At 42.0% G+C, this 10,658-nt stretch overlaps 1 protein-coding gene across 5 annotated transcripts in view; it reads right to left on the bottom strand.

Annotated features, from left to right (window-relative positions):
• Window positions 1-218: 218 nt before the first annotated feature.
• Window positions 219-10,658, bottom strand: part of LOC102958353 (WASH complex subunit 2-like) — a 61,620-nt gene continuing 51,180 nt past the window's right edge. For 3 of the 5 annotated variants that reach the window (XM_042961312.1, XM_042961313.1, XM_042961316.1), the window contains 8 exons: window positions 8,696-8,824; window positions 8,485-8,565; window positions 7,748-7,873; window positions 6,535-6,597; window positions 5,965-6,177; window positions 3,674-4,291; window positions 2,699-2,876; window positions 219-939 (listed from right to left, as the gene is read on the bottom strand). In XM_042961312.1, coding sequence (XP_042817246.1) covers window positions 800-939; window positions 2,699-2,876; window positions 3,674-4,291; window positions 5,965-6,177; window positions 6,535-6,597; window positions 7,748-7,873; window positions 8,485-8,565; window positions 8,696-8,824 — 1,548 coding nt within the window. In that variant the 3' untranslated portion in view covers window positions 219-799. The remainder of the gene's footprint in view (window positions 940-2,698; window positions 2,877-3,673; window positions 4,292-5,964; window positions 6,178-6,534; window positions 6,598-7,747; window positions 7,874-8,484; window positions 8,566-8,695; window positions 8,825-10,658) is intronic. The other 2 variants (XM_042961314.1, XM_042961315.1) reach the window with 2 other exon arrangements.

The raw sequence follows: 10,658 nt of genomic DNA, 5'->3' as shown, positions 1-10,658 counted from the left end.
ATTTCCATCCTCAGCACTTTTCCTTCCAGTATCTGGGTCCATTCTGCGTTTTTCAAAGTTCCAAAGAAATGGAAATGGATGCCTTAGAGCAAGGGTCAGAAAACTGTTTCTGTAAAGGGACAGATAGAAGGTATCTTAGGTTTTGTGGGCCATCCTGTCATAACTACTGAACTCCAGCATCATAGGTAGGGTGAAAACAGCCATAGACAACATGTAAATGAATGGGCATGGTTGTGTTCCAATAAAACTTTATTTACAAAAACAGACAACAGAGGGCCACAGTTTACCAAACCTTGCCTTAATTAACCTATAGAGGCATTTTCAAAATTCATTGGAATAAGAGGAAACCTCCTCTCAGACTGCAAAGAGTCATGAAATACATAATCCCATCCCCTTCCTCTATCACCTGCCTAGGCTCTAAGCTAGGGCTTTTATCCATGAAAGGAAGACTCCTGATCATCTGTCTGCCATTGCTTCCTCTGGAATTCCCGCCCACTCATGAAAGGCACACAGAGGTTTCTTCTCCAACATGCCCTAAATCATACTGTGACCCCATCAAGGCTAATTAAATAAAAATATAGTTTAAAAAAAAAAAAAAAAACAACACTGTGAAATATTTATTTTTGTTTTGCAGTATTAAGCATGATTAAAACCAGGGCAGAAAAATACTAAGTATGCTGGGTAAGAAAGGTGTACTGTTTCATTATTTGCTTTTTCTAATTCAATTAGGACGATGAGCACGTAAGACAGCATCAATAACTCAAGGATGTAGCTGAAGAGTGAGATGTGATACCCTGCTCTACTGGCCTCCAAAGGCATTCAAGGGATCATCAAATATGTTGGACACCTTCTGTTCAGATCTTGGTTCAGGTGCTGCCTGTGAAGATCGACTTTTTGGTTTGGTTGTCTTAGCCTGGATACCAGAGGAGAAGATATCATCTTTAAAAAGAAAAAAAAAAAAGAAGAAAAGAAAAAGATTTGCTGAACAGGCAAGAAAACGGGTGCTTTTAAGACACATCTACATAAATCACCAAATACTCAAGTCTGATAACAGTATGGAATACCAAGAACACTAAAAGCCAAGCCTCTTAGATACTGGTCCTGGCTTTGCTACTAATTAAGTTTTACGACCACATACAAATCACAAGTTCTCGCAGATCACAATTTTCTCAACTACAAATGTATGCGTGTTCACATGGAGGACAGGAAAAAGGGAAGGATAACTGGAACTCCAATCCAGCCCCTGACTTTACGTGACATTATACCTACTTCTACATTCTCTTCCCACAAGGTTTTCAAAGGAAAGGGCAATACAAATAAGCAAAGGGAAATCCAACATAGGAGTCACCCTCTTTTAAAATAAATGCACCTATCTGAGACATGTCAATTCTAAGAATGTAAGTCTTTATGACTACATTCGTGTTCAGTTGTTTCACTGACTGTAGTGTTTTGTGACTCACCTGCAATGTTACTGCTATGATTCCATCCTACAGAGATTTGAGCATGTTTACATAGAGATACGTATACACAAATGTTAAAGGCCTGGCATTACTTGTAACAAAGAAAACTTGGCAACAACCTAGATCACCTTCAATGTGCTAATGGCTAAATACAAAAGGATACTACACAACCACTAACAACAAGGAAGCAGATAGATCTCTATGTACTGGCATGGGAAGACAGTAAGTGACTAAAAGGACTGCAGAACAGATAAAATATATTCATATTTTGGAAAAAATAAGCATATATTTCTACGTATGCAAAGCTGTATTAACATCACCACAGCTGAAAAGATATATACATCCAACACTCAACAATGTGACCTCTAGGGATTTTCACATTTAAAATTTTCCAAATAATACTAATCTATTACAACAGGTATGTATTACTTTTTTTGTAATTAAAAACAAACAAACAAAACGAAAAACAGCGAAGTCTCTTCTGCATCCCCTGTGGTGGGAAGCAGGTGGAGACACAGCACACAGCTTACTCCAGGAACAGGCCCCATGTGGCAGTGCAGCTGCTTTCTCCCAATTAACCCCAAGGTCTAGACCTGGGAGAGAGGGGGGAGGGAGGAGACAGTGTGCATTTGGCCTCAACTCAAGTCCTACCCATCAACACCAGACATATCAGAAGCCCCACATTTGAGTTTAGGCATTTGGCTTGCCCAAATGAGCATGTTTACAAACACAGAAGATCTTTTGTGAGATGCTAAGTCTGAGTTATAACCTGCTTTCATGTATAGCATGTATAGCTGGCCCCCTCCATTCTCTGAAAGACTGACACTCATTCTTCAGTTAGAACTCTAACTCAGACAAGTGCCCCACACCTGAGGCAGCCACCTCAGCCAACTTCAGCATGTGGGGCAGTTTCTGAGCCTCCCTTTGTAACATCAGAATGTTCTGAGTTATCACAGATAATTGGCAGGGAGCACACTAATATAAAAGTTAAATTATACCTAAGGTCAAAATCCAGGCTCCTTCAAATTCCTTGATGTCCACCAGAGCAAAAAGTTGTTTCACCAAAATAACTAGTCCATTTACTTATCCATTCTCAGCCTAACTCAGGACTATACAGCAAGCCAAAGGAAACCCAGTGGGGAATGTTTTCCAGGAAAGGGCCGAGACAAAGGTAGGAGAAGTATCAAGTCCCTGAATGGCAATGACTTTCTGTGTCATGTGTAGAAAATCAAACTTACCCATATCATCATCAAATATAGACTTAGCTTCCACTTTCTTTTTGGACTTTTCTTTTGGTTTTACAGTTAGGTCAGCAAAGATATCAATGTTATCATCAAACAAGTTGGATTCAAATGTTCTTTCCTTCTCTCTTGCTTTTTGCGAGGGTTTAATTGCTTCTGTAGCAAATATATCATCCTTGTTGAGCCAAAACAGAAGTAAAACAATTTTAAATCAAGTTGTAGAAACACAAACTGCCACTGTAGTTTGCAACAGCCACGTGACCTGCTCTCTCTGCCTGGAATGCCCCACTCCAGCTCTCTGCCTGGCCCAGTCCTTGTCTTTCTTCTAGTCCCAGCTCAAATGCCAGCTCTGTAGACAGGCTTTCTCTTCCAGTCCTTTCTGAAGGAGTGCCTCCTACCCTTTCCATCACTCTGTCCCACTGACCGGAGCTGTTTTCATTATGCCACTTAACATTATCTGAAAACATTTTATTTATCTGTTGCCCTACCTGTATCCAATTTCCCTTACACACTGGTCCTAGTTCACTTTGTGTCTCCAGTACCCAGATGTTCAATAAACACCTGCTCAGAGAGTAGCACTTGAAGGCCTTACTACCTGTACTCCAGCTAGGGCCTGTTTCCCCAAGAACCAGAGGCGAAACACTTAAGCTGCACTGATGCTGCTTTATATATGTCATAGAGCAGCATGCCAAGAAAGCTGACTGCAGCAACATGCTGATAAAAACTATGAAAATCAAGACTTGTATCAATGGCCATAGCCAGCCAAGAACCACCTCCACGTGAAACAAAACAAAAACCTACTTCTGAGTAAATTTCAGAGTAACTAATAAAAGATCCTAATTGTAAGTACTAAGCAAATAGGTAGCAAGCAGCAATGAAACGAGCTTATTGCAACCTATGGCTCAAATGAGCCAATCGGGTGTTTGTCTTAACACAGAAACAGGCCCAGAAAGTACTCTCATGTCCTTTTACCTCAAAAATATCTTGTGCTTTTGCGATGGCCTCCTGCTGACCGTTGGATTTGGACTCATTCTTCTTGCCTTTCTGATCTGTAAAGAGATCATCCTCATCTTCCAGGAGCGGGAAAGGATTTGTTTTCTTTGCTGGTTTTGGTTTAACAGACTGGAAGAGATCATCATCACTGCCTGCCTCACCTAGAGTGGGAAACATGGGGCTCTTCTCTTTACTTCCCCCTGTTGGGTTGGCCAGGCCATCTGCTGCCTTTGTCTTGGCTTTTCTTCTCCCCGTGGGCTGAGAGCCAGTGCCCTTGGAAAAGATATCTCCAGAATCAAAAATGTCATCCTCAAGAGGCTGACCCAGAGATTTCGCAAAGGGGCTTCTGTCTACTTCAGGTACAGGACCACCTGCCCAAGTTGGAGTGGCAGCTGCCTCAGCCTCCTCAGAGATGTCTTTTCTCCCAGCTGCCCTGGGCTGTGGTTGAGGGTCACCTGGTGAAATGTCGCCATCTGCCAAGCGTGCAATGGATCTTCTGGGGACACTCACATCCTCGGCCTCACTGGACTCCTGGGCAGCCAGCCTCCGAGCTGCACGGGTCTGCGGTCTACGCTTCCCTCTCACTTTGACCCGACTCTGCAATGGCAAAAAACCACATGTTGATCTAACAATTAAAAAGAAGAAGAAAAAGGTGTTCAAAGCTAATGTAGCAAATAATCAGTGACTCAAAATATTATAAGGTTGTCTGGTCTACCTCAATCCCTCAATCAAGATATTATCCAAGACAGAGAAAGGATTATTTCCTAAAGATTTCCAAAGACGTTTAATAGCTACTCCAAGACTATGTTACTCTTAATCCTTTAGTGTTCCCCATGGAGTCTTTGCAGGGAAATTTCTGTTTAATTTCATACAAAAGGCTTCATCTGCTGCTGGAACCCTGCAAAGTAGGCATGCTGGTTCTCTGTGTGCCACAACCCTTCACGGCCCTTACTCTGCCCTTGGTTTACATGTGGGTCTCTTTCAAGAGAGAATTAGGGGGAATTCTAGTGCTAACCTTTACAAGAGGCTAGCCTACAATCAAGCTTCAAAACCAGGAAGATAAGAGACAATCAAAGACAGGGAATCTAACGTGCTCTTCTCTTCAAGTCAACAAACACTAAATTTAAATGTTGAATATTTGACATAAAAAATGTGGCTTAGAAATCAGAACTTTTAATATAACCTCAAAACAGAAGTTACTCATTAGCAATAATGCAGTATTTGTGATATTTTCCAAAATATACAATCAAGTAGTTTTAAGAAGGTACAAGCTTCTTTGGCCAAAGTACTTGGCTATGTTTACCTATTTCAAGGAAATTTCACAAATAATTTTATGAAGTAGCCAATGTAAACTTACCCTCCCCCTCACCAAAGGCTGACAAAAAATAGAACAAAAAGAAGGATATTTTATTTTTCACAAGGAAAAGAGTTTTGGAAACGCTTAAAATGAATGTATTCACCAGAGTTATCTTAGGTGCTGTTGCTTACTCAGACATCAGCTAAGATTTTCTAGAGAAGGAAGACTAGGTAGAAAAAAGAGAACCAACTAAAATGAAAGCAAAACCTCGAAGAGCTCAGTCCATGCAGCACATACCCACACAGTCCTGTGGAACAGGGTGACAGGACCATACCAGCCGGGAAGTAACTGCCATGGGATCTCAGAGAAGGGAGCCTAACACAAGAGGGCACCAGGGGAAATATCACAGAAGCAGTGAAGTTTGAGCAGTCTGTCGATGAGCAAGAGCACTGCTGACAGAGGTAGCAGCACAAGCTGCTGGCAGCAGTGGGTGGTTGTGTGTGTGTTCAAGGAATGGTGCCTGGTGTGACTGCAGTGTAGGCTGACGGTGTGGAGTGGTTGGTGGGCAAGGTGGAGCTTTCGGTTAGCGTGGATTGTAAGAGGCTTTAATACCAAACCGAGGAGCCTGAATGTCCTCCTTTGGGCAGTAAGGAGCCAGCAGAGGAGGGACACGATCTGCTCTGTTTAGGCCTGCAGGTGGCAATGCAGGAGAGCTTGGAGACAGTGGGACTTCACTGTGGATACTGAGCAGAATGTAAAAGTAACAAACACGGGCAATGGAAAAGTGGACGCAGAATTAGGAAGGTGTAAGGAGGGTGGAGAGGCTGAAGGAAGGCTGAGGTGCCTCCTTCAAATGGTTAGTGGGAGGCAGCCTATGATTGTATAACTGATGGACTAGTTAGAAATATACAAGTTATTCTGGATTAAAAAAAAAAAAAAAAGGCAAGAAAGCAAGCAAAGGTGGCTTCATCACCTTATTTGCACTGTGTAAGGTGTCTGCCTGAGCTGGAAGATCGAAACTCACGCCGGCCTCCCCACTACTAGGAAGAGCGGGCATACTTTCCAGACCGTGGATCCTCTCGGGTTCAGATGAAGGAAAAGCCAATTCTGGCAAAACAGGTTTTACTCCAGAGATCTGGGGAGCCGCTGCAGGCAGCAAGGCTGCTGGATTAATCGCTAAATTTGCCTAAAAGAGAAAAATGACACTTACTCTGTATGTCTTCTTAAACTCAGCAGTCTATGATTACTAGTGTAACACGTGACAAGAGACGTGGTGTACATAATGTATAATACAACAGGAGAGAGAGAAAAATGCAGGGAAGTCTCCCGATCAAGTCTTAGAATTAAAATAGAGGATTATATACCTGTGCCCACCACTGGGACCAAAGAAAAGATGTTACAGACGCAGCACACAAGAAGCAACAACTAGAGGGTGGGGAAGAGATGCGAAAATGCCTGGCAACAGTTGACAAAAGTAAATATTCAAAAAAGTTTATAGATGCCACAAGGCAGGCAGTGAAGATTCCAGACACGTTATAATTACTTGTATTTTCCAGATCCGAGGGGATGGTTCTTTGGTTTTAAATGGAGCGGGACCTGGTGAGTCCTGTGTGAAATTACATTTGGTTAACAATCCATTAGGGAAATAGAAAGAAAAGTGTCTCTTGGATTACACTTATGTCTATTAAATTTGATGGAAGGTGAAGCTGTCACTTTCTGTGATTCTAATTAGGGAAAGGCATTCAAATCTCTCCTGAAGCCTCAAAATCTTTCACTTAGGCCTCTTCTGCTGTGTGAGTGGAACGCTGGCAGATCGTGAATGGAGTAAAGGCAGACAAAGATCATGAATTAGATTCGTAAGAACCACAGGGTTATCAGAGTACCAAAATCTGACCAGTTGGCAAAATTACCATGCTGGTTATCCCACACAGCAAATATTACAGAGCACACAGAAAATTCACCCACAACCTAACGCACTGAGGTTCTAGAAGCAAAGGAAGTTGAAACTTGGGACAAGTCGTTGGAGACGTGCTATTCCCAGGGCTTTGTTTTCACAGCTCAGGACACTGAAGCCTCTGAGACATCCAGAGACAGCTGCAATCCAGAACCAGAACTCACTTTCATGGCCTGTTCCCAGGAGGAGCTCCAGAGAGAAGACTGCTGAGAACAGAGACCTATCAGCAGTGACCTCAAAAGAGGTAACCAAGAAAATAGGGGAACCAAGGGGAACCAAGGAATTGGATACAATTTATGTTTAATTCTAATGTAATTCTACTCCAAGGTAGTCCAAAGGGAGAAATGGAGGTTCTAAGGGGAAGAAGATTCTTCACCCTGTATTAACTCTACCTTGGAACTGAATTTGAAGGTCGTCCAAAAACAGTAATCACAAGTATAGCTTCATGAGACTGCAGTGTACAGTGAGAATAGATGAGGCGGCAGAGAAGTGTGTTTAAAACAAAACAAAAGAAAACAAAAACACAGTAGGGGAGCCTGGCTGGTTCAGTTGGAAGAGCATACAAATCTTGATCTCTAGGTCATGAGTTCAAGCCCCACACTGGATGTAGAGCTTTACTTTAAAAATTGTTTTAATTAGAAAAAGAAATTTTTTTTTAAACCATACAATAAAGAGAGAGTAGTCGTCCTAGCTGTTATTTCCTCCCTAATCAAGAGAACTCTGAATACCCTTGGGTATGCATGATGGAGTCCCTCTGTCCTGGGATACAAGCAAGAGCTGAAAGTCCTTAAGCAGTTCTAACCTGAGGTGTTTCCGGTTTCAATGTGCTTTTTTCTTTGATACCCTGCTGAGTGGATTCAGGATGTTTCTGGTTCTTGACAGAGGATACAGAGTGGTCTTTTTTCACTACCTTCTTCTTTTCTGAGATCTTCAAAAGAAAAAGAATACCAACCACCTGTCATCTATCTCAGAAATTTTAAAGAAAAATCATAATACATAAAAACAATCTGGCTTCTGAGTTTTGGATCATTTCTCGAATGAGAGTTGAACTAATACAACATTTGAACATTTCAACATTAGGTGAACTAATACAACTAATGCAGCATTTCAGAAATGGCATTCTAAAGACCGTGACCTTCTCGGGTTCCTACTATGCTAAACAAAATAGAGAGTGCTTAACAAAATCTACTGGGGTGGGGACAAATGACACAAACAGGCTAACACTCAAATTTAAAGCTTTGCACCTGAAAGGCATGGGTATTTAGTCACCGTGTGGCACGCACTGGTCTTTCAATAAACAACTTAAAAACCAAACAAATCTGTAATACAGTAAGAGCTTGGGTTAGTTAATGCTTTAATGTTAATCAGGAAACATAAGATGAGGACACCACAAACGCTATCATCAGCGTGCCATTTGCCATTCCTTCACTGGTAAGCGCCAAAATTCTCTGCGTGTTTTCCTTACTCTTGTAAGTACACATTAATTTCCTTCCCAGAGGCCTTCCCCACACCCCAGTATTGAGAGCAAAAGGCTGATACCAAAGGCTGTGACTTGGCAGGGCTGAAAAGATCATCATCTTCATCATCCCCAAATAGGCTCCCAGCACTTGGCTCTAGTAACTGGAATAGACAAAACTCAGATTCAATATTCAAAACAAAAGCAGTTTACAAAAAGAGCCAGGTGAACTATTGACTTATAATATCTAATACAGTAACAAAGTCATGATGTGAAGAACCTTTTGAAACTGACCCTGGTTTTCTTGGTGCCAGAGAAGAGGTCAACATCTGGATCATTGTCCTTCTGGAGCTTGTGACTAAAAAGGAGCTCTTCATCCTGAAAGACACCTGTGCTCTTTGGGCGGGTATCAGGATCAGGACCCTGGAAAAAAGAGGAGTTGTAAGGATTTACCTCAAGGAAATCACAGCTACAAACATGCAACTACAGAGATATCCCCTGCAGCTGTTTCCAATGACTACAGGCTGGACACAGCCTAAGTGCCAATCACAAAGGGAATGACACATTCACACAACACAAGGCTATGGAGCTCCCAGAGATAGTGGGAAATACGTTTGCAAATGCAGATCTGGAATACATTAACATATACATCATCTGGAAAGATCCTCCTTCAGCCTGTAACAAATGTCTGAACTTTTTATTTATAAAACAACCCATTAATTCCATAATGAGAAACATTTTAAGGGTGAAAACACAGAATCAAGTAAGTTTTCTCCATCTCATTTCCAAAGGGAAGAAGAGCAGCTGACTTAATACCAGAAACTACACAGTGGTCAAGTGTGTATCCCTAATCTGTCAGCGTCTTACTCTAAAGACCTGGCACAGGGATGATGAGCCAACCTTCTCCTATGCCCACCCACCTTCCATCCCACTATCTTCCAAACAAGTTATTTTTGTTTGATAGGGTAGCTGACATTTGAAAATTACTATTCACATTACTTGATTTGACACTGTAATATCCCAGACATGACATTCTTAAATACTTCCCTATTTCTTCTTTATTTTTTGCTTTTTTGTTTTTGTTATTTCCAGGGGGCCGATTCAGAAGAGCTCTTCTTTATGTTAAGTACAAGCTACTGTAACAGAGCAGTGGAAGGAATGCCCCAAGTCAGAGACCCAAGTCCTTGAAGGGGATTGATAGGAACAAAGGCTGGACACAAGGGCAATGATAAGTAAGGTACACATTAAAAACCCGAGGACACAACATCCTGACCTTGTGGCTTGCAAGACCCTGGGGCTGACAGACCAAAGACCCACAAGTGCAGAACGCGCATTCTCCTCTTCCACCTCTGCTCAGGGTAACCCCTAGACTGGTCACAATGCGTTTGCTTTGCGGGTACAACCCCCCCACCCCGACAATGGAGAAAGGCTGCCATGACCTTTCCTATACAATCTTTGAAGGGTCAAAAACTACCTCTCCCAACCTGTGGGAGGAGCTCCCCAAAGGACTGGAAGCAGCCTCCATTAGAGACCACCCCAGCTCCCAGCCCAGAGAGACCCTATAACATCCAATCTCAAAACAAACTGGGGACAGGCTTCACCTGACAGAACCTACCCGCTCTCCCACCTTGAGAGTGTTTCCGCTTTCATAAATTCCTTCGTGCTACTTTCCTTCTGGCTGTTTTTATTTGAAAGCAGAGCCTCACATAAATCTTGTGTGGAATCCAAGAACAGAGACTTCCATTCACACAATGCAGACTCTCTCACCCATAACATTCAGTATCACGACCACAGATGAAACAAAAGAACCCTCACAACTGAGGAGATGTGTCACATTAAAAATTCACTAATTATTATTACTGACTATACATAAAAACCCACAGCAACACAGTAACACAGTAGCTAAGTTTAAAAGTTTCATGACCATTGGGGCACCTGGGTGGCTCAGCTGGTTAAGTATCCAACTCTTGGTTTCAGCTCAAGGTCACAATCTCACGGTTCAGGCCCCACATCAAGCTCCACGATGGCAGTGTGGAGCCTGCTCGAGATTCTCTCTTTCCCTCTCTCTCTCTGCCTCCCCCACTCACTTTCTCTGTCTCTCTCAAAAAATGAAGAAACTTAAAAAGTAAACAAATACATAAAAATAAATAAATGAAAGTATTTTTATAAAAGTTTCACGACCATGAAAATCACAGTACAAAATCACACAGAGTAAAAGACTGGAAGAAAATACAGCAAGTAATTCATATTCACTCTG

This window comes from Panthera tigris, chromosome D2, assembly GCF_018350195.1.
Source record: "Panthera tigris isolate Pti1 chromosome D2, P.tigris_Pti1_mat1.1, whole genome shotgun sequence".
In the NCBI taxonomy this organism is placed as follows: domain Eukaryota; kingdom Metazoa; phylum Chordata; class Mammalia; order Carnivora; family Felidae; genus Panthera; species Panthera tigris.
This window is presented reverse-complemented; position numbering and strand designations above follow the sequence as displayed.